The sequence below is a fragment of the Vollenhovia emeryi genome, unplaced genomic scaffold (genome assembly GCF_000949405.1).
Source record: "Vollenhovia emeryi isolate VEMERY1.0 unplaced genomic scaffold, V.emery_V1.0 DF939353.1, whole genome shotgun sequence".
NCBI lineage: Eukaryota > Metazoa > Arthropoda > Insecta > Hymenoptera > Formicidae > Vollenhovia > Vollenhovia emeryi.
In genome coordinates this window covers 25,639-51,069 of record NW_011967013.1, presented here as the reverse complement: position 1 = coordinate 51,069, position 25,431 = coordinate 25,639, and the positions used below count along the sequence as shown (strand labels likewise).

General features: G+C 33.8%; 1 protein-coding gene across 9 annotated transcripts in view; it reads left to right on the top strand.

The window, feature by feature from the left end:
* Positions 1-25,431, top strand: part of LOC105558344 (rho guanine nucleotide exchange factor 12) — an 88,067-nt gene that overhangs the window by 51,911 nt on the left and 10,725 nt on the right. For 6 of the 9 annotated variants that reach the window (XM_012005964.1, XM_012005966.1, XM_012005965.1 and 3 more), the window contains 3 exons: positions 973-1,025; positions 21,958-22,232; positions 22,533-23,855. In XM_012005964.1, coding sequence (XP_011861354.1) covers positions 973-1,025; positions 21,958-22,232; positions 22,533-23,855 — 1,651 coding nt within the window. The remainder of the gene's footprint in view (positions 1-972; positions 1,026-21,957; positions 22,233-22,532; positions 23,856-25,431) is intronic. The other 3 variants (XM_012005967.1, XM_012005963.1, XM_012005962.1) reach the window with 1 other exon arrangement.

The window sequence follows — 25,431 nt, the reverse complement described above, 5'->3', positions numbered from 1 at the left end:
TCCCTCCCTCCCTCCCTCTCTCTCTCTCTCTCTTTCTCTCTCACCTCCTCACAGCACCACCTTGCTAGATCTCCTTTTCCTTCCCCTAACCTCTTTTCATATCCCCCCCATGCTCTCATTCCCGCCCTTCCTCTCATTTTTTCTCTCATAAGTTCTTCTCTTATCATGTATCCTGGTATGTTCCATCCCACACCCATCATCCATCTTAAGTATCTGTTGTGCATCCTCTCTACCTCTTCTCTCTCCTTCCACCCTCATATTTCCACCCCATAACCCATCACCGTCCATACCAGTCTGTCAAAAAGCCATAAACTTCTCTCCCAATCCCTTCTAAATCTTCTTTTTCCTATCCCCCCATACTTCCCTCATTACCACAGCCCTCTTTTTCATCCTCTCTCTTATGTGCTCCTTACTTCTTCCATTTGCCGTTACTATGTAATCCAAGTACGTAAATTTTCTTACCTCCTCTAATTCCCTTCCCTTCCACATCCATCTAACTTTCTTCCACCTTTCCCCTCCTTTCTGCATCTCATCACCTTCGTCTTTCCTATATTCACTTCTAACCCTTTTTCCTCCATGTACTTCTCTAACCCTTTTATCATCCCTTTCATCCCTCCTTCATTCTCCGCTATCACTGCTATGTCGTCCGCATACGCCATCGACCAAATCTTTCTTCCTCCCACTTTTACCCCCCCCCCCTCCCCCATCTTAAAATATCTATTTTTTCCCTTTTTGAAGATTTAATATTTATCATATAAATATTAAACTGAAAATTATGAGCTATAGAACATTTTCTGTACATTTTTTAAATGTTTCTTTGAATCGTTTAAAATATTTTGAAAAGAACGCGTGGGTTATTCAAACAATATATACTGAACACGACTACAGTGTTCAGTGGCGAAAGATCAGTGTTATTGGTGTAATTCTAATTTAAACTATTGTGTAATTAAAATTACATTTTTTCACTTACAGCGACAATTGAGGGAAAAAAGAAAGACTAGTGATCCGAATCTATCCAAAACAAAGTGAGTAGTTTTGATTTATAGTATTGCTAACACATTGACTATAAAAACTTGAATGTTAAGTAGAAACCTCGAAATTCATAATGTTGTATTTGCTCTTACTGTAAACAAAGTTGCAAATACAACATCATGAATTAAATAATTACATAATAAATTATATAGACTATCTAATTTTTTTCTTTAAAAACGTCACAATAAATTATTTGTTTCTATTTATTGTGTTAGTTGAATAAATTTATTTGATTGACCTCTTTAGTTGATTCAAGATTAATTTATTAACGTTCAAGGAGACTCTATAAACTCTTATATAATAAGGATGAATTCTTTTTAATTTAGTTTATGCGCACGCGGAGAGACTATTCCATCTTTTATATTCTATTTTATAGGAACATTGCCGTAATTACAATGAATAGCAAAATAAATGTCTTATTATAACACATGCTTGATATAATTGGTTGAATTTGGTATAATTTAGCAGAAGTTTATCCTTTAAAAACCAATGCTTAAGGAGATGCTGGTGTGATTCTGCACTTTTGGCACCTTTTGCTCCTAGAACTGTGAATTTGTAATAACATTTGTGTAATATACAAATTATGTGGCTTTCGTGTATGAACCGGCAATGTTCCACTATTAGGACTAAATCAGAGAACAGCATGATCTCATTGAAATTAGGTTTAGAAGCCTAACAAAAAAATCTGTTCACTCGAATAATATTATTATAGGTTTTAAACCTACAACTTAGGTTTTAAACCTATAACTTAGGTTTTAAACTTATAACTTAGGTTATTTTTAAGGTGATATCATAAATTTTGTAGTTTTAATTACACTGATCTTATAAAACATAATTTTTTCGTGTACATATGAACATTTGTATGTACACGCACTGGCATAAATGCTGTCCCTATCCGTGTGAGACGCACGCATACGAACAAGCTGGTGACTAATCCGACCGCTGGGCAACCGCGGCGCGACTTTCGGATTGGTCGTTCGCTTGTTGAGTGCGTACGCCTCACACGGATAGGAACGGCATTTATGTCGGGGCGTGTACACTAGGACCAGACTTCATAGTTAGATTTTATATTCAAGACTGTTTTAAGATCATCTTTAGATACTCCGTAGCAAATGAAATGTTCCATACAGCATTTTTAGATAAATTCATGGTCTTGAGTATGAGATCTGACTATACCGGTCCTAGTGTACATACATACATATGTATATACGTATATGTATACACATATAAAAGACGTTACGAATAAGGTGTCCATCCGCTCGTTTACAGGTAGAACGGTTGAAAAGAAAAGTACTATATTTTGTGAAATTTGCAATAGTTATCGAGTATTTCTATAAAACGTTTGAGCGAATAAGCGCGAGGAAAGCGGTAGGTCAGACTCGATAGGCATCTGATAGTGAGAAGTGAAATGATGCGTGGCATATAGCACGGCGCCGAAAAATTGTCAGGTAGTGATTGTCAGGCGAGTGATTGTTTACGCGTCTCATCGTCTGAGATTCGCCGCTTGCTACTTGACAATTTTTTCCGGCGCGGTATTATATGTCACGCATTGTTCTATATCTCGCTTTACTGCCTATCAAGTCCGGCTTTTCTCGTGCTTATTCGTTCAGACGTTTAAATTAATTACTCGATAACTATTCCGAACAAAATGGTACATTTCAGTTAAACTTTTCAATTGAATCTGCTCTATCTGTATATGAGCACATGGATATCTTATCCATAACACTCTGTAATATACACAGATAATTGTTTTGTGTCGGACAAGAGCTGTGTTCGTAATTGCAAATCTGAGACGTAGGAGTGCTGTCTTGAATGAACGAGAGAAGAATGAGAGATAAAAAGAGGAAAAGTACTTCGACACTTAAGATTAGTTATGCTGAACGTAACAGATCAGTATAAAAATACATTGCACGTTTGTATATACTTACTTTATTATTATGAGAGAGAATTCCAAAAAGATCGAGTGTCCGTTTTGTTATATTAAACTTGTGTCCACGATGTTAGATTTCGATCCGAGTCCTCAGTCCGAGAAATAGTGTAGCCAATCAACTTGCAAAATGGAAAACCGGCAATTGTATTAACTACACAGTTCTCCGACTGAGATCTCGATCCGAGGTCTGTTACAAGGGTTATGTTTACATTTCACAAAACATACATGACCGATCGCGCACACTCACAATCAGTTACATAGTCTTTTGCCACGCTAGTGACACTTAAGAAGATCTCACAATCAGTCCCTAATGCGACAAATGTATCAACTTGCAATTATTAAATCGGCACAAGGGTTAGGTTAGGTTAGGTTTACTCTATTTACGTGCGCTCGGTACGTATGTAAAGGCCTTCACACATAACATTCCGTAAGGACGTAAAACGTAAGCGTAAGAAAATCAACAGGTTGGATTTGCTACTGCTTGCGTCATTGCCTTACGTTCTCGACTGTGATTGGTCGATTTTCTTATGCTTACGTTTTACGTCCTTACGGAATTTTATGTGTGAAGGCCTTAAGTAAGTCCGTAACGTCAATTACGTCAGCCCCGCTTGCAAGCGCCACAAGCGACAGAAATATGAAAAGGACGTTCCCCGACCACTTTTTTGGTTAATGACCACATTTTTTAAAGATCATATATCGGAACAAGTGGACACGTTTGACTTTGCATCGCGATATCTCTGCTCTTAGAGCACGTAAGCAAAAAATAAAAACACTTTTATTATGTAAATCGTACCCAAGTTATCGATTGAGTACACTGAGAAGTTTGTCGAATCTGCCGTTGTTGAGATCCAAAAATCTGTGGGCCTGTCAACTCGCGTACTTACTCGCGTAAACTACAGGGTCGGTCTCGCGCGCGCGGTTGTAGCTAGCAAACTGGCGCGAGACACAACCGTGTCTCGTGATAAAATTCAAAATGATCGATTCGATGTAGCAAATAGATATTTCACAGTTAACTGGATTTGTTTCAAACTTGTGACGGAAATTTTTGGGATTATCGATTTCTTGTTTCGAATTTTATATTTTTAACATCGGATTTGTAATTAGCAACCTCGAAAATCACTAAATAGCAAGTTTGAAGCAAATTCAGTCAATTGTGATAATTTTGTTCGCCATATTGACTCCATTTTGAATTTTGAATTTTAGACATTGGATTTGTAATCAGTGATTTAAACATAGATATCTATACTAAGATATTTGTGGATTTAAACCCCTAGACCATGATTTTGAAGTATACGTTATGTAAATAAATCTACACTCTAAAAATAACACTTTCGGTACATATTTATTAATAAAAAATGATTTGTTTAAAATATGATTTTACTAATTAACTTATTAGTTGATTTGTCTTAAACAAATAATTTGTTATTAATAAATATACATTGAAAAACTCAGTTTTAGAGTACATATTTGTTTACATAAAATTTTGTTTTATAAGAATATAAACTTCAAAATTATGGTCTGGGGTCTTGTGAGATCGTTACGATTCACTGATACCCTATATACATATATACCACCCTGTATAAACATATACAGGGTGGGGCGTTTATCTTGAGACAATAATATTTCTCGGTTGGAATGAATTATTTCGAAAAAAGTTTCAGACAAAAGTTGTTTGGTTTCGAGGGGGCCATAAGATGGTATCATTGGTTTGACTTTTAAGAATTATTTGAAGGTCACATAAAGGTCACACCAATTTTTTTAAATGGCATCTCCCATTTTTTATTACATATTCTTGTAGCTGACCTCGAGAGCTTCCCAAAACGCTATAATAAAGTATTTTTTATTAAGAACTTTTTGAGTTATTAAGGTTTGAAAGTTCCAATATTTTGACATAAATTACAAAATATCTTGTAAAATATTCATTTTTTTATCATCTTACCTTAATACTTTTTTGAACAGAATAATGAGACAAATCAACCGGTGTAAAGAAAACACAAAATTGTTTAAAAAAATTTTTTTATTACTTGTTACAAAATTGTGTTTTCTTTACACCGGTTGATTTGTATCATTATTCTGCCGGCGCGCGGCAGTACTGTAACTTTCAAGCCTCACAACTCAAAAAGTACTGAACAAAAAGCACTTTATTATAGTGTTCTGAAAAGCTCTCGAGATAAGCTGCAAGAATATGTAATGAAAAGTAGGGAGGTCCATTTAAAAAACAAAGTTGAACTCCATATGACCTTGGCACGTTCACTCAAAGTCAAACCAATGACACCATCTTATGTCCTCCTTTGAACCAAACAACTGTTGTCTGAAACGTTTTTCTGTATCTTTCATATTTTTCGAGATATTTGCCTGGGGCGATTAAAATGAAACACCCTATATTCGAGTCTCAAGTGATTTTAGTGCATGTATATTTCAGAACACTATGTCGATGCCAATTTACAAAAGTCGTGGACTTAATTAAAGTGCGTTATTGCAATCGCGACGCAGAACGCCAAGTGAATGAAGCCGTTTTATATACTTTAAAAAGTAGCTCGAATTCAGATCAAAGGCACTAGGCCTGTCCCAATACTCGAATTCTCAAGCAGTTCAATTACTCAAGTTAACTTTTGAAGAACGAGTGATCCCGGCCATCGTCATCGGATCACGCGAGACCATCAATCAGGTGGGCTGACGGTGGCGGTGATCCAAAGTGGGGGACACTCACCGTCCGTTCCTTCGCCGCCATCTTAAGTCGCGCATAAACCAAAATTTCTTACACGTTTTTATTTTATATTTTTTTCAAAAATGTCATCCTAAGTTAATCTATAGTATCTATCTTCTTGGTACATCTTCTGTATGCGCATGTATAATACGTGTACATGTATGTGTACGTGGCGCGTGCGTTTGTGTGTTTTGGGTACCTAAAATTTACGAATCAAAATACTAAGTTTATACAAGCAGCGCCAAGTTTTTTAATGAAAAATGATGTCATGAATCAGGATCGATATGTATCCCACAATGAAATTAGAAAAGGCGATCTGTTAATAAAATATTTATTTTTATTAAATTTTTATGGAATAAGTATTAACAATTTGTCTCATTAATATTATTTCCTTTATTTCTTCCGATAAAATTTTATGCTCGATTGTTTGGCTATAACATTTTAATATAAAAAATAATAAAGTACCTAGTTTGTATAAATATTCAGTTTAGTTGGCGTCATTTGATATCATTACTTTTGTAGAGAAGATAATTTGGAGTGGGGGGGGGGAAGTTAATATATAATACTACAAGAGAGTTATTGAAGAAATAAATTTAAAAATATTTATCAGTTTTCCTTCCAAACTTTTTAAAAAAAGTTTAATTAAACCTTTTTATGTAAAAGATACAGAAACTTACAAATCAAAATGCCATAGTAAGAAAATTACCGAAAAAAATAATAAAAAAAGAATTTTTTATTAATTTTTTCAACAACTCTCATGTCATGGTATTTTAATTTACGAATTTCTGGACACGCCGCACGCGCGCGTGTGCATATGTATGCGTATATAAGAAAAACGAGGAGGGAGGAGGGGAAAAAAGGTGACATCTTTTCTCCTGTGTATATACTTACTCTCGAGGATGAAAAATGTTAAATGGCATAAATAGCAATAAATAGACCTGAGATATTTACGCGGTCTAACCTGTTGCGTTGCGTGAAGGGAGCGAAACGTTCTCGCGCCATCATACCGATAAAAAGCACCTCGCTGTTCAAGACTATTACTGTACCGTTAAAAATGGCATTCAACTGGATGCCTGGACTAGAGGCGTACTCTCGTCTGTGCGTGTCGGTGGAGCTAGAGTTGCACGGGACACGGGTCCGTGGACTTTTGGCAGCGTTCCCCTTTTTCGTCTTGCCTCTCTTACCTCTTTTTCGTAATGAACCGTGTGCGAAGAGCGCAGACTCGGCTCACTCATCTCGTTCTTCGTCGTGCGGAGGTGTGTATACAGAGCCGTCGTTCGGAAGGCCTTCAGTATGACATTAAACGTTCAATTCCGCGGATGGCTATTGCGTCGCTTCAACGTCACGGAACACCCACATTCTCGGTGCACTTTTAAAACGGCCGCTCTCCCTTTAGTCCAGTCGAAAACTTGATTACGCCGCTGCCGCGTTCTCGTTTTTGTTCTCGTTCTCTTTCTTATTTTAACGCGTAACTTCTCTCACCCTTAATCCTCTTTTTTAATTATTCGCATTTAGTTTATTAAAAATTGTGTTAAACAATCTGCGTGATTCAAATGGAATATGTGTGGATATGTGGATTAATAAACTAAGCATAGATTGCTGAGAAGTTCAATGACAACATTGGTGATTAAATTTTCGATTATCAAAGCTTATTTATTAAATTCAACATTTATTTTCTAAAATTTTAATAAAATTACTTATTTTTCAATTAGGTCATGTATATATAACAAACGTTTTGCTTATTTTCTCGTATCTTCAGATTCAGAAGAAATAGATATTTAAATGTTTCCGATGATTCACCCTATATATATTTTGCTAAAATTGCTTGTATATGCTTGTTTACTGTACTTTAGAATCTTATTTAATAGAAACAAGTAAAATCTTTAATAAACTACTTGATTAATGCTTATTTTTGTGCTAAATTATAATTTATCAATATCATTACGCTAGTTATTACATAAATTGTAAATTTAAAAAATTATTAAATTGCGGTGCATGTCTATCTTTTTGTTATCATTTTCAATAACACTTTGTTTTAAACAAAAATTTTACAAATTGCTTTGTATTAATGCATACGTAATATATTCTGCATATTTCGACGATTTTGATCAATCGAAATGTATCATTTGTATCATTTTATTGCGAGTTGGAACAGCATTCATGAACGAAGAGATGTAAGAATTTTCGGAAAACTGAAATTTTTTTAATACAAAGAATTTTTTGCGTTAGTGTTTTTGCAATTTTACTTAAGGATTTGTTTCGCAAGACATTTTGGTAAAGTTTATTATTTTATTCAGATCACGATTATAAAAAAAAGAGCTTAAACACAAGAATATTTTCAGCGGAATGGTGCAACTGAGTCAAAGATTGCGCAGCTTCCTATTTTTATATCGAGATATAATCAATTAAAGAAATAATTGAATGAATACGGTTCCGTCAATATCCAAGTCCAGGAAACAGTTGTGTTTCAAATATTTGGCGATTCCGATGTCAAGGGAAATCGTATCTATAAACGGTGTACCAATCGATATATGTATATATTGGAATAACACAAAATCGGCCAAATTCGTAAGAATCGCAAGAGAAAGCCGTGTTACGCACGGTTATTTATACAGTAGCCGGATAAACTCGTAATAGGTGTTATAGATGTGGCTCATTCTGTCGGCGGTGTAATATGCATTCGACGAAGGTTTGCCCGAGCGGCATCCGCTATTGCAACTCGAATATCTCAAAATCATTTGAAGAAAGCACACGACTACACTTGAATTAATAAGACGCACGCGGGTCAATCTCTGACAATATTAAATACCGTGTAATGATATACTCTGTACCTGAGAGAGTTTTGAGCACTTTTATCAATCAAGTCCACAAACAGATCTCATAACAGGAAGTCGTTATTCGAAAATAGCTTGTTACTCCATTTACGTATCAATATTTCTTATGAATAATTTACTTTTTTGGTTGACTAGAGAACGCAATTAAACGTTTTAATTCCGACTACAAGTTTTCTTATTGGACACTTTAATTTTACAATGAGACAACATATTCACGTTTTCAAACCTGTCAATCATGGCAATATCTTCTTATCGTTTGACTCAACAAATTTTACTAGAACTTTCACTCATAGATTGTGCTTTGTACTATGTTATTATGTCAGCCAAACTGTGTGCCAGATTTGTTTTGACTAAAATTTTATGTTAATGGGCAGAATTAGAAAATAACTCGTTATAGGTAGTTACTTTTTTTTTGGTAACTCGAGATTTTGGTAACTCTAACTTAACTTCGTTACATTCTCTCCATCTGTACCCGTAACTTAACTTAGTTACATATTTTTCGAAAACTAGTAACTTTCACAGATTGCATTAGGGTCTTGAATTTGCGCATAAACGCGTTATCGACGCTTTACAATTTAAATGCAGATTTGATAGTTTTATTTTCATTGCAAGAAAGTAACTGCAAAGTAACGATTCGTTATTTGTCAGAATTAGTAACTTGGAATTGTCTACAGATTGCACTGCAATAATTGGAAGGCATTCTATGTCGGCCAAACCAAAAGACATCTTGATACGAGAGTCAAGGAACATTTCAATAATATTAAAAAAGATGAGAATAGCCAATCGGTCATCAGCAAACACCGAATGTCGCTCGGACATGATTTTAATTGGTCTTCCCCTGACATCCTACATAGCAAAAAGCATACGAGAAAACGAGAAATAGCTGAAATGTTGCACATTAAAATGGATCTTAACACAATCAATTTAAAGAAGGATACCGAGAATCTTAACCTGGTATATAATGCTATCATTAGTTCTCTAACGTGACACAGTTAATTATTTAATTTTTTTATCTATTTATTTCCTGTTCCTCTCGTTGTGCGACCTAGACAACTTAACCTAACACACTGATAATTATGACAGTCACTCTCCAACCATGGTAGACTTTGGACATATTCAATTTGTGCTGTTAATTTTACCAAGTATAAGCGTCATCCAATCAAGAATTATATAATTTAATTATTTGGATATCTTTTATTTAAAAAAATTTTTAGTTTCTCCCTCCCTCCAAAGTATCTTCTCTAGAAAAGTAATGATATCATCAAATGGTGCCAACTAAACTGAATATTTATGAAAACTAGGTACTTTATTATTTTTTATATTAAAATGTTGTAGTCAAACAATCGAGCATAAAATTTTATCCGAAGAAATAAAGGAAATAATAATAATAATGAGATAAATTTTTAATACTTATTCCATAAAAATTTAATACAAATAAATATTTTATTAAAAGATTGCCTTTTCTAATTTAACCGTAGGATACGTATCGATCCTGATTCATGACCTTTGGACTAAGATCGCGATCCGAGGTCTGTCACAAGGGTTATATTTACATTTTACAAAACATACGTACGTCACCGATCACGAACAGTCACAATCAGTTACACAGTCTTTTCTAGAAGACATGTTATTAAATCGGCACAAGGGTTAGGTTCACTCTATTTACGTGTGCACGGTAAGTAAGTCGGTAACGTCAGTCAAGTCAGCCGCGCATGCAAGCGCCACGTGCGACAGAAATATGAAAAGGACGTTCCCCGACCACTTTTTTGATTGACGACCACGTTTCTTAAAGTTCGTGTATCGTGAAAATCGTGAAAAATTGGTCACGTTGGAGTTTGCGTCGCGATATCTCTGTTCTTAGAGCACGTAGGCAAAAAATAAAAACACTTTTAGTATGCAAATCGTACCCAAGCTATCGATTGAGTGCACTTAGAAGTTCGTCGGATCTGCCGTTGTTGAGATCCGAAAATCTGTGGGCCTGTCAACTCGCGTACTCGCGTAAACTACACATTGTAGTTCCCTTTCAGAATTTGTGCTTGAAAAGGATCCGAACAAGGTGTCAAAACGTTGCACATTATATTTGTATTAAACAAACTTGGAGAAGGTGGATCGCCAGTGGGTGAAGAAAAATAACATAACATGATGATGTCGACGATAACTGGCACATATGTTTATTTAAAACACTACGTTTCGACTAGTAATACTAGTCCTTTTCAAGTAATAGCCCATTAAATGTGGCAGCAAGAAATCTATAAATTATAAATTAAGTGTTCGGAAATGTATATAAGATATTATCGCACAGAGAAAACAACTTAATACTTACGGGTGACATATTGAGCGGACGTTTTATAAAGAAAAAGGCGCAGTAAATTAATATGCACATGTTACTTCAAATTGAAAATAATGTAAGTCACTAAGAACGTCTATTCGTATAAAAGGCTTGTGGAAGACTAAAAGCACTGAGTTGTCAAGAGATCAACATTCGTTGGGTGAGTCAAAGTATAACGACGTGTGGGGATAACAAAGAAATAAATAATTACAAAACATTAGGTGGTGCGCACAATTTTGTCATATATCGAGCTGAGATTGTCTGTATCCTGTTGTAAATTAATGGTGTTATTAATAAATTTCTTTATGTAGAACATCTCTGCTATTTCACGTTTTTTAAAATGTGGTTCATTATGTAATATTATGTAATATTTTAGGGTTAGACCAGTCAAATTCATGTCCGATAAGATCTCGATGCTTGCTAACAACAGAGTGATTTATGACTAGTTTCTTGATGTCATTTCGATGTTCATTTATTCTTGTAGTGATGTGTCTCTTGGTTTGACCAATGTAAATCGCATCACAGTCCATGCAATTGAGCTGGTAAACAAGTTCGGTTCGATTCGAGTCGGCATTTCTATCCTTTCCCTTTCTAATTACTATGTCTAATTTTTTGGGAGTAGAAAATCGCGTATCAATATATTGGTTTCTTAGAATTTTCTTTATTACGTCACTAACTGTACCCGCAAATGGGATTATGATGTTATTTCTAAAATCTTTGTTATCAACGGGATCGACAGCATCAGCTCGACTATGGTGCTCCAGAAAATTTATTCTTCTTTTTATATGTTTGTCGATGAAAACGGAAGGATACGAGTTATTTAATAAAATTTGCTGCCACATTTAGTGGGCTATTACTTGAAAAGGATTAGTATTACTAGTCGAAACGTAGTGTTTTAAATAAACATATGTGCCAGTTATCGTCGACATCATCATCTTTTGTTATATTTGTATTATTATTGAATTTATTAAATAAGAGCCAGATAAGGTCGAATAAACGGATGCATAGTTACATTTTTAGCAAAACAAAAAACTGTAAGGTTTTATACCCTCTATTATTGTGTTTCTATTGTATGAATTTATGGTGAGATAAAGTCAAGTCTGCATTATTGTATTCATTTTATTTTGTTTTAATGACTTTTTTATCATATCCTAAGGTCTTATTTTCGCTCGTAAATTGGTCATATACTTATTATTTAATTTATCGGTGAAATCGGTGACTACAGAAAAGGGGAGGTAGCTCCGGTTTCAATAACGTTGAGATGTGTTGTCATTGTCATCCTCTTGAGTGATGTCGGTTGTTGTTTGTTAATAAGTTATTTACAAAAAGATTTAAAAAATTTACCACTTAAAATTAGTATTTAAGGGGATGCTGGAGTAATTCTGTACCTTTTGCACTTTTTGCATCTAGAACTGTCAGTTCATGAAAACATTTATATACAAATTATGTGGCTTTTGTCTACAGACGACAGTGTTTCACTATTCAGACTAAATTAGAGAACAGCATGGTATTGATTGAAATTAAGTTTAGAAGCCTAACAAAAATTTATTCACTCGAATAAGTTTAACTTAATGTTTCTTATTTAAAAATTATTATAGTCTTGGCAGTGTAGAGGGCATCAGGATCCTGAAACAATCTCAAAAATGAGCCGTTAAATCTTCGAGAATGAACGACTATTGTATTGGTCATCCACTTTTATTTTGTAAACTACTCTGTCGCGTTTTATAAAATATAGTCTATCACGAGACACGGTAGTGTCTCACGCCAAGTATAAGCGACAAAGTTAAAGTGACAAGCTAGAACCGTTGGACTAACTTGATAGTGCTTTATTCGAATCTGACAATAAGTTTAAAAATACAAACTTAAAATGGATCCAATGTAGCGGACAGAGTTTTTTTAAGGTAATATAATTATTATAAAACTCGATTTTAGAGAATTTTCAATATTATTAATAAGTAATAATTAAAACAGGGAACTTGTAGTCAACCCAACTGGCATATTCCTTTATTTAACAACACATTTCAACGTTTCGACTCTATTTCGGGTCTTTTTCAAGTAATACTGTAATCAACAAAAATACGAGATTAGAATCATTCATTAGTTAGCGAGTAAAACGAAAGAAGGTAAATTAACGAACTAAAGTGAGTCATCGTCATCAATAACACAGAGTCAAATATGTATGCTTGTATTATAAAAATACAAGCACATCTGAACATTACAGATGCTTGATTCGGACTAACTCGTAGGTACCGTCATAAAAACAAAGCAAGGTGATGTTACAACCGACAAAGATTTGATTGCGCAATCATATATTACATTTAAATTTTCGGTGTCGGTTTGTAAATTAATAGTCTTGTTAGTTTTTTTTATAAAAACATTTCGGCGATTTCTCGTTTCCTCGTTAGACGCTCGATGTACAAAATTTTTGGTTTTGACCAATTGAACTCTTGTAATACGCGATGTCTGCTAACAACTGATTGTGAGTGACAGCTTTCGTGTTTCTTAATATCATTTCTATGTTCGTTAATGCGGGTCTGTAGGTGTTGTTTAATTTGTCCAATATGAGAGGCTTTACAATTATTATATTTCATATACAGGTTGTCCGAAAAATCGCCTACTCCACTTCGGGAGGTGATTCGGGACCCAAAAACAAGCAAAAAGTTCATACAAACATAGGTCCGGAAATGAGCCGGTTCCGAGTTATAGTCACTTTTATGTTCAAAAATCGTAAATTTTTATTTTCAATTTTTTTAATTACAATTTTTTTAGTCTTTTTCAATTTTTCAATATTACAATATTACAATTACAATTACATTATTTTTAAAGTGAACATGAACAGATATTTAAATCGAATTAAATAAGGTGTTCAAAATGACCACCTTCAGCACGAATGCAGGCCCTTATTCTTCTATCAAAGGAATTCCGAACTCTGAAAATTTGGATCCCTCCTTATTTCTTCAAATCCATGAATTATTCTTTGTCTTAAGTCAGCAATATTATTGGTTGCATTTCTGTAAACAATTGATTTTACATGACCCCATAGATAAAAATCAAGTGGATTCATGTCTGGTGATCTTGGGGGCCAGGCAACCGGACCTCCACGCCCTATCCATCTCTGACCATAATTTCGATTCAAATGATCTCTGGCAACACGGCTAAAATGCGCAGGTGCACCATCATGCATGAACCACATGTTTTGTCGTATTATTAAAGGGACGTTTTCAAGAAGGTGGCCTAACTCTTCTCTAAGAAATCGTACATAATTCTGACCATTTCATCTTTCTTTTTTTTAATTTAATTATTTCTTAAATTTTTAATTTAATTTATTTTTTATTTTAATTTATTTCTTAAATTTTTAATTTAAGAAATAATTAAGAATGAGGGATGCCAAGCGGATTCTAAATTACGATTTTTGAACATAAAAGTGGCTATAACTCGGAAACGGCTCATTTCCGGACCTATGTTTGTATGAACTTTTTTTACTTGTTTTTGGGTCCCGAATCACCTCCCGAAGTGGAGTAGGCGATTTTTCGGACATCCTGTATAGTAGTAGATCACTTCTGTTTTTTGTCCCAAGTCAGTTAGTCCTTACCTCTTTTAGGCCTAGTTTCACAGTGACTAGTTAGCTTAAATAATTGTTAAGTAGTGATGCCAACCACTGAAACAAAATTCGGTAAGCTATTTACAAGGTTAGATTTTGACAAGTTCCATTTTCGCAAATAAGCTTAAAAAATATACTGATATATTGATATATTGAATTATTTGTATATGTATATATTGTGTGGATATATATACATATATATAACCTTGTAAATAGCTTACCGAATTTTGTATCAGTGGTTGGCATCACTACTTAACAATTAGTTTAGCTAACTAGCCACTGTGAAACTGAGTCTTAATCAGTCTATCAAGTCTTTTTGGGATGGTAAAAATGGTGTTTAAACCTGCTTTTTTAAACTTGTTAATACTGATTTTTTCACTCAAACCTTTAATATGAGGGAGAATAATATATTTTTTAGGATCAAAACTTTTTTTTATGAGTCACACAATCTCTCTAAACCGTATTTTGTCTTTTTAATTCATTGCTTCTAATGTTTATTAATTTGTTAACATGTTTATTGATAATTTTGTCAGGAAAGAAGATATTAATTAAAAACTTCTTAACCAATTTAATATTTTGTTTCCAAAATTTTTGGTCGGAAAGTAAGATGGCGTGATCAACGAGACTAATAATAGTGATAATTTTGTATTTGAAAGGGTAACTGGAAAAGTAGTTAAAGAAAGAACAAAGTTAATCTTGGTCTTTGGTAAAAGCGCGAAAATGTCGTCTACGTATCTGTAAAAAGTAGGAACGTCAAAATCCAGTTTCTGTGCACAGTCTGTCTCTAACAATAAGTCATCCATGACCATGTCAGCCAGAATCGGTGACAAAGGAGACCCCATAGGCCTTCCGAAAATCTGCTCATAGAATTGCCAAACTTAAAACTGGTAGAATTTAGAATTAATTCGATAGCTTGTAGGAATTGAGATAAGTTGAGTAATGTATTGGTGCAATATCAGTTCAACGTTTTCCAATAGATCCAAACACCATTTCTTTAGGGATGTTAGTGAAAAGTAAAGTGACGTCAAAAGATACAAGCAGGTCCCCAAGGGGAACATTATAGATATTTTTGACAGCAGTCACTAAAGGGCATAATACACAAGGTTTCAAAACTCACTGCAATAGAACTTGACAATATTAAATTTCTTAAATCTTTTTTCATAACGACTACACGCACAATCGAACAAAGAATTTTTCATTATTCAGTAAATAGTTTTACTTCAAGAGTAATAAGTTTATGGTGAAACCAACTAATGGCGATTATTAGTTTAGCAGAGAGAAACCCCGCTATCTTATATTAGTAACCTACCTCACAATACGGGTCTCTCTACTCTTTTTTTATATTGTAAAATGTATTTTTTATAGACTTAATGAATATTATATATTATTGTCAGTAGTAATGATTTCCAGATGGAGTTTATATTATGTTTCACTTTATTATAAAACAATGAATAGAATATTGTAATAAAAGTATATTAAGCCATAATTCCCTGCAACGTTTCTTTGTGATGGATGATTGTGCACGCACTCACCAGCCTCTGGCTGAGAGGAATTAGAATTTGCATGAAAAACTGTCGCTGACAGTTGTGTGACATGATTTGGAAACATTTCGAGTAGTTGTACTTAGAAAAAATAATTTTTTTAAATCCGTGATTTAAACTTTACTAAAGAAAAAGGAACATGTGAACAATTTTGTTAATTAAAAAATCTCTTTGAGTGATCTTAAATTTAAAGAAAACCTTGAATCAGGTGAAAAATGTGAGTGTAGTGTACTTTGAAATATAATTTATTTCTGATTTTCCTCAACTAGCGGCTGATAAAGCATAAGCGCGCGCACACCATACGCTACAAAGAAGCATTATTAGTCATAATAGATATGTTTAACTTATAGTGTATAGTAGTCTCGCTTTGATTTGAGCTTCGGTTGAACTTTCTAATACGTCAAGTTTATCACTTGCACTTGTCAGAAATAGCTAAAACCACGATATTTCGTGCTTTTGATCTCAATTTTTTTCAAAAATTAGATGTGATAAAAATCTTTTGTTGTCAGATTCAGATTTAGTAGCCAAAAATCTATAGGAAATGAGAATTTCAATCTATATTTTACATGTCAACTAGTGCTATTGCAAAGTTGCAAAATGGTGCATAACTTTTCTATTCAGTTTAACCTGCTCTATCTGCCCATAAGAAATGGCCCGGTAATTACTAAACCCTGCACGCACACACGCACACACGCGCACGCGCGCGAGTTGTTTGCTAGACACTAGTTGCCTGAACGAGTTGCTTTAGAAGATCGATGCTGTGAAACGAATTGTCTTAAAATTTACTGTATATAAGAAATATAATTTGATTTTACGTACTTAATATTCCATTATATAGCATCATTGTAATTCAGCACATAGAGTTGAATGACTAAATGTCATAATATGCCGTAGAAGAAACTTTAACGAACGTATTTTCCTGATCAGCTGATCGTATTTTCCTAAGTTCCTTGTTCCATCGGTAAAAATTAAAGAAATATTCTATATTATGGAAATAAACATGAATTATTTTGAGTTGTTTATTTATAGAATATTCTAATTTTATGGTTGTATATAGTAAATTTTGATGAAACTTTTAATTTTTGGAAACACATAACTTGAATAGTTTTATACTATAAGATATTTCAGTTATTAGCTCAACATATTTTACAATATAGAAAAGTTCGGTAATTTTCCTAATTCAGAAATTGAATAAACACTCCTTTTTGCAGATTTACATTTTGTTAGTGTAATTTTGTAAATTAAATGTTTTACGTATAAACATTTTTACTTAGTTTAAGTAGTTTTGGTGAATAATATTGAAGGAAAAGAAAAATATATGCAAAAATGTAGTATTTTTGTTAATTTAACTAGTTAACTCAATTTTATTTAATTAACTTAAGTAATTTAATTTTTATAAATTTTTTACAATAGTTAAATTAATGTAAATATGATCAGACGATCTATTTGTTTACTGTAAACTTAACATGATTATTTTGTAGAAAAAGAAAGAAAATTTAATAGATTTTATACACAGTTATAGCACTGATTTTATATATTTATAGCGCAGAGTAATGATCGATTTTTATAATCGATAACAAATTAAAGATTTTAACGAAAGGAAGGATAGTAAAATGAAAAAAAGGGAATGAATTTGGGTGCGGAACAAACTAATTCCTAGCTATATGTATATATACATGATTTGAAAGATTAAAGTTCTCTTAATAGTTTACTAGTTACATTTAACCCTTTAACTAAACATGGTTTTTCAGTATCTTTTTAGTGTACACGTAGGTCTGTCGCTATTTTCATAATTTTAAAGTAATTTTTTAAATCTAAAATAATTCATGAAACATCTGTCTACATTGTAGTTGATGTTAATCATTTTGTTATAATAAAAATTATGTATTAAATATTGTATTTTTATAAATTTCGAGTATAATTACACGAGGACTGTATGCCCATATGTCATTTTAGCTCAAACATCCAACTTATTAAAATGAAGGGTTAATTTTGGGAAAAAGACCATAATATTAATGTGAATAATCGAAGAATTCATTGAAATTACAATCGCTAGAAGGATGGTAATTTTTACGAATTAAAATAACTGATAAATAGAAATAAAAAATGAGTATTTCACACTTATCTATTTTGAAAGAATCAATATAATAGGTCGAAAGAAAAAAAACAATTCGTTTTTATCGGGTCTGTCCAATATGTGTGCACGTTGGTAAACTGAGTGATGTCAGAGCACGGATGTGTCTTGGCTTTTATTTCCGAAACGATCGATACCTTCGAATCAATATAACTGTATAGGATGTTCCTCACGAAGCGTACTTTCTTTGTGCTGCGAAGTTTTTGTTCTTTAGTGCGTTTATTAAGAAATTTCTTATATATACGCGCGCGTGTATGCGTGCATTATACTTAAAAAACTCTTTTATATTACTCCTTAAATCTCAATAAATTGTAATAATTGTTTTTACATTTAGTAAAGATCTTTAAAACAATGTGATAATTTCTTGATATAATAATTAAATAATAGTTAAGCAATAATTATTTAACCATTGTATAATTTTTAATAACCATTGTTTAACTGTGATGTTAAAATAATTATTAAAACTTGTACTTTCGACTATATTTAAAGTATAAATTTTGAAAATTATTGTATGTTACATAACAATTAGATAATAATTATTATAAGTTTTAACATAATTGATTTGACATTCTTTAAATGAGTTTCTCGAAAGTTTTTACCGTTTATTTTTATAAAATGAAACAAAAGCACATTTTTCTTTTAAAAAGACGCAGAGTAAAAGAAATGTGAAATTTAAAAAATGTACTGACTTACAAATTTTGTAGATTAGAAGGGTTAAAAGTAGTGGCGTTTCTGGTTCCTCAACACTGGTGTCAAAAAATTTATCACATTGTTTTAGAGCTCTTTACTAAATGAAAATAATTACTATGGTATAACTTATTAAGATCTGAAGAATGATACAAGAGTTATTTAAGAATAATATTTCAGAAACGCAAACTTTAAAGACAAACATCTCGCTAAGGAAGCATTATAAAAGAACAATTTTATAGGAACTTGTAAAGTTCTTTTTATTTAGTTTGTATGTCCACAAGAGATTGCTATTCTTGACTAGGACATCTTATACATTTATAGCTTTTCTCTCTTTTCTCCTCCTATTTTAACAATATTTTTCGAGATTAATCACGTCCATAACTGTTTGTTGTAAAGAAGCACATTTATCAAAAATTGATTTATATTAAATCCATTGATATTAAAAGAGAAGAAAACTCGTGACTGCTTTGCGCATTCTACGTTTTCTTTAAAGGTAGAATCTCTCTATTGGGAATTTACACAATTTAGGTTGAAATGCCAATGTACTGTCGCAAAATCTTCGGTGTGGAATCGATGATCTTTAAAGTGTCGCTATTTTATCGCATGTGAACGTACATACAATGGCAAATCTGAAAATGTTTTCGATAAATACATACATGCATACGTATACAGGCGCGCGCGTGATGTGAAGGTCTCAAGTCTTCAAATGACTAAAGGAAGAGTGTAAAGAGAATGAGACAGCGCGGCTCGCGACGCGTTCGTCCTCGAGCTTCGTCCAACGACGAGAGCTCTGTCGATCCGTCAGTGTTAGAACTGGCCTCGTGTTCGGATCAGTTGGCTGATGCTACCACGAAGAAAAATTTGGATGCTGACGAGAACGTCGGCAAAGCGCGTACCGCGTCAAGTGACGATGTCATTGTCACCGCGCGTGAATATCTACATTGTCTCAACGAGCGGCGAACAAAGTCTGAAAGGTACTTTTTATAACAAGAGGAAGATGAGATTTAGTCGTAACTCTCGGCTATATTTTTCCTTATTATGTTGTATAACTAATTTATAAATTGAGAGGGGTGGGTTTGATACAGGAGAATGGGAGAAGACATGTTGCAAACTTTTTCGAAACATATGCAGGATGTCCCTAAACTCATGCTTGATCTTTGAGGGGGTGAAAAAAGGTCTAATTCTGAGATGAAAGTGTTACTTTTCTCTCCAGTCGTTATTCAGTGAGTTATATTTAATGATTGCAATTTCGTTTACGCCGCAGTACCGGCTCAAGTGTGGGGTTCCATTCTCGAGGTAGTTATACCACGACAGTCATGCTCAAAAGTTTATTCCAGACAAGAACTAAATCACTTAATTATTACAATGATATATCTTGATGCAACACCGTGTTGAAAAATATACTTATGACATAAGTACACTTAAAACGTATATAAAAAATAACTTATACCTAAGGTTATACAGCTGAAGTAAAAAGCGTTGCCAAATAAACTTCAAACGGAATATTTTACAGAACTTTGAGACGGTGAATCATTTTGTCAATGATTTTCTTTTTCAATTATTTGTCTCACCTTACTGTATGACATATCTATTTTTCATACAAATTCTACGTGTTATTAAGTTAAAAAAACATAATAAAACATACCATCAATAGTGCATTTGATATAGGCGTTACGTGTAGAAATAATAAACCTGACATTACTTTACAGAACTTTGAGACGTTCGATTTTAATTTAATTAGGTTTATTTTGTACATATTAATTTAAAGAATAAACTGTCAAAACTTTATAAAATTCTCACACAAGTGGATTCTGTGGAATAATTGCCTTAACACATGCACTTTTAAAATCAATGACCAACACATCAACTTATTCAGAAACAGAATTAAATCAAATCAAATATGGGAAAATACGGACTTTGAGTAGGGCACCCAACGTAGGTTGCGCAGATATTACGGTCTGATTCAGGTAACTCGGATTACATGTATGGGATTAATCAACTTAATTGCTAAATAACTCGGCGAATAATGACCGGAGATAAATATGACACCAGAGCTTTTCTCTCAGAATTTTGTCCTTTTTTACCCCCTTAAAAATTAATTATAAGTTTTGGAACATCCTGTATATTTACACAATGGTAAAACTGTCAAGTGTAAAATTGTAATTTTTTTACACCGACAGAAAGTATCGGACAAATGCATCTTTAAAAGTAATCCCGCATGCGATACAGAGGAAGATTAGAATTGTTGATACTTGTGTACATCTACAGTAGATGAACGAAATAGAATAAGAAAAGCAAAATATGTACAAATAATCTAGTATAAGTGGCAAAATAGTTTTATTTAACTTGATTACCTAAAATACTTTTGTTATTTTTGAGGATGTAAAAAATGGTAAAACTACTCATTAAGAATGACCGTCTAATTTCAATGACCTTGACATATATCATCAAGGACATGGCTCTGAACAATATTCAAGAAATTTAGTCATCCCTCGTTGTTTATTATTATAGAAAAGTTATTAACCCTAGCACACTAGTCGGGATCTGGAAAACCCTGTAAAACATTTTAACTTTATTAAATTACTTGGAATACTTCTTAAATAATTACTTTATGCAATGTAATTAGTAAAATTCACTTTTGATGGTACGTTCCTATTTTATACTGTTCATAGAAAACAAACTTTTACAAATTAATGACACTTGTACATTAAAATGTCAGGTCTCACAAACCCTGACTTAACATCCATGTGAGCAAAATAGTCTGGCGTAGGGCTAGGGTTAACTATAAAATATAATTGCTCTTTGCAGTACCTCAACCGTGAGGCAGCATACTTTTTCACAATTCTACATCTCTAATAAAAGATGAATCTGTAATATTCTGAAAATTGTAAGAGAAAAAAAGATTCTACATATATTGTTGTATCCTGACGTATATGTGAAATCCTCACTTTAGAAAATTTCTCAAGAAACGAGGAAACAGAGGTAGAAAGACCTTGTTCTTATCTGGTAATATATTTTTATGGCTCTCTTTCAAAGAATATATCCCGAGTATATTTTCTTTATACATTGACATGATAGCGTGATTGAATGATACCGGACACTAGATATATTATAGTTAATAAGTAGTGAAATATATAAATTGCTAACGATTGACTATAGAGTCGGTTCCAGTGATTGCGAGCAGCCCACCGGCACATTTCCCGGGAACTCGGCCGGCAGTTCGTCGAACAGCAGCCTCTCAACGAGGAGTCTGGATAGTCCCAGTACCAGTTTGGAGCAGGTACACCCGACCTCATCGGCGGCAAACGCGTCAACTTCGTGGGACAGCGATGTCGACGTTGAGGCTGACCCGCCGGATTGGAGTCAGGCTGTCCCCGAGGACATTTTCGCGCAGCTCAGCAACTCCGAGAAAAAAAGACAGGACGTTATTAATGGTGAGTGTAGTCAGTTTGTCATAACTCACGAGAGATCACATCAACCATCTTCTTATAATATTTAAAAAATCAATAAACTACTTTACCAAATTTATATCTGTACAATAGATTGATGAACAAGTTAAGAATTATGGAGTTGATTCCAATGAATTAAACAACAGAGTGATTAACATATCATTCAAGTATTACTTATTATCATTCGAGTGGTAATGATTATTCCTTTTGCTTTTTAAATGCTGTATCTGTGTGTATGTATATTTAATCTTTATTTATATGCATATAAAAATCTTTTTTTTATAGAATTGTTCCACACCGAACGCTCTCACGTTCGCGCGTTGAAAGTACTTTCACATGTCTTCCACAAACCGTTGTTGGAGTCCCAAGTGCTGCCATTAGATCAGATTCAGTTACTTTTCTCTAATTTGGACGAGATGTTGATGATACATTCGCGCTTCAATCAAGCAATGAAACGGAAAAAGAAGGAGAATTCGTGTGTGAGCGACATAGGTGAGCTTTTGCTAGAGATGTTTGACGGAGAAGCTGGCGAGGTGTTCGAAAAGGCTGCGTCAACTTACTGTGCTAAACAGCAAATTGCCTTGGATGCTCTGCGCGATCATCGACGTAAGGATTCCAAGCTTAACGCTTTCCTAAATGAGGTAGAGGCAAATCCATTGTGTCGTAGGCTTCAGTTGAAAGATCACATACCTACTGGTATGGTGCGACTCACCAAGTATCCATTGCTCTTTGAAAACCTTGCTAAGTATACGCTGGACGGTAACGAGAAAGAGAAAACAGCCGTTTTGCGTAGCCTTGAGCGAAGCAAAGAGATTCTAAGTCGCGTGAATCAGGCGGTGAAAGAGGCCGAGGATCATCAGCGACTCACGGACATTCAACGAATGATCGATCGGTCAGCCTTCGATAAATTCGATCATCCAACTGTGCAAGAATTCAAGAACCTTGATATTACAAAGCGTAAATTGATCTACGAAGGGCCACTGCAGTGGCGGCGTACTGAGCCAAATCGATCAATGCCAAATCGTTCGGTGCCGAAGCCAGTTGATCTGCATGTAGTACTGCTTGACGATACGATCTTTTTTCTTCATCGACAAGACGATAAGTATTTGCTTAAGTTTATTAATACAACCAATCAAGCGGGAAATTCGGTGCTGAGTCCGATTGTCAAACTATCTACCGTACTGGTGCGTCACAACGCCGCCGAAAAAGATTCCCTCTATCTCGTCAACACCTCACAGAATGGTGCACAGATGTACAATCTAGTGGCACCAACGTCGGTAGAGCGCAAGCTGTGGTGCAAACATATCTCCGAGGCCGTGGAGGCCTACAAAGCGCGCGATCGTCAGGGTAGAAGACCAACGCCATCCACCATACTATCAGAGGAGACAACACATGCGATGGAAGACGCGTCACCCTCCGGAATGGAGGCGGATGGCATAATCATTGAGAAAGATCAACCGCAGGATCGAGAATCGAGAGATCTTGGACAAAGTGCCGCCGGCATGCAAGAGCATAATGAAGATATGCCGGAGACTGCTAATGCCACAGGAACTCCTACAGCTGAACATACACAACAGCGAGTACAATCAACTGAATCGCCAACGACAGGTTGTATCGTGTTATACATTTTAAATTATATATTATCAAATAGATGGCATAAGGTTCTCTCATGATTAACAGATATAACTTATCAAATTTTCTTAAAAATTTTTAACGCCTGTGCTTTTACCAAACGTTCCAATTTTTTACTTTTTGAATATTCCTTTGTTGCTTTTTGATTTCTTTATATCTACGATATCCTAAGTTTATTTATCAATAAGGTCACCAACATTCTCACTCTAAAGAGAAAGGTACACTTAAAACGACCAAAATATCAATTGTTATCTTATCTTTTTAAAGAGGGGATAGTTTTCTGCGCGTTTTGAGTTATAGAGTGTCCGAAAAATCGCCTACTCCACTTCGGGAGGTGATTCGGGACCCAAAAACAAGCAAAAAAGTTCATACAAACATAGGTCCGGAAATGAGCCGTTTCCGAGTTATAGCCACTTTAATGTTCAAAAATCGTAATTTAGAATCCGCTTGGCATCCCTCTGTCTTAATTATTTCTTAAATTAAAAATTTTTATTTTTAAATTTGTATTTTTAATTTTTTTAATTTTAATTTTTTTAGTTTTTCAATTTTTCAATATTTGTAAATACAATTACATTATTTTTAAAAGAAATCAGTTGCTTTCACGATTACTTAAAGTCAGTTGTTTTCGCGACTATTCAAAGTCAGTTGTTTTCGCGACTACTTGAGATAAGTTGTTTTCTTTTTTTAATTGAATTGAATTGAAAATAAATAAAAATTTACGATTTTTGAACATAAAAGTGGCTATAACTCGGAAACGGCTCATTTCCGGACCTATGTTTGTATGAACGTTTTTGCTTGTTTTTGGGTCCCAAATCACCTCCCGAAGTGGAATAGGCGATTTTTCGGACACCCTGTATAAAATGATTTTGAAATATAAGTAAGAAAGGCAAAGATAGAATCATATTTTTTCCCTTAAATAAAAATTTTTATATGATACAATACTTATTGTACATGGTTTTCTATAGTTGTTGTGTTTTTTCCATACATTTATGTGTAATATTCATATACATGTATAATATTTATAGTATTGGCAGTATGTGTAGTTGCTTTAATATTTATAGTTCTGTTGACATTCGTTTTGATTCTGGTCCAAGTTTTCTTCAGTCAAAAATTTATTATTAAATATACCTAATACAAAATGTTGCTTTCTTTGTAATATAAAAATTTATAGAAATTTGATAAACAAAAAGCTACTATTACAGTAATTGTACAGTGCCTACCGAAAGTTCCGGGCCACCTAAATAATTTTTGAATGGTTTGAAATATAGGATTGAAATTTATGGAGATACAATGGAGTCACAAAGTCTATTATTTAATCAGAAAAACACTCATCTCTACACTCTCGGGGGATGGAGGGAGGGGGAGCAAAAAATCTTAAATGGTATGGGGGGTTGAGTGAGGGCTCGTTTGAAAGGGCTTTCCGAGAACGAAAACAATGCGAGGTCGTCGAGGTCTCTACGATTTTTTTGCAAAGTTATGATCATTTGAACATTTCTATATAGGGAAGGAATATAATTGTAAAAATTAAGAAACGTTACAAAGGATGTTTTGG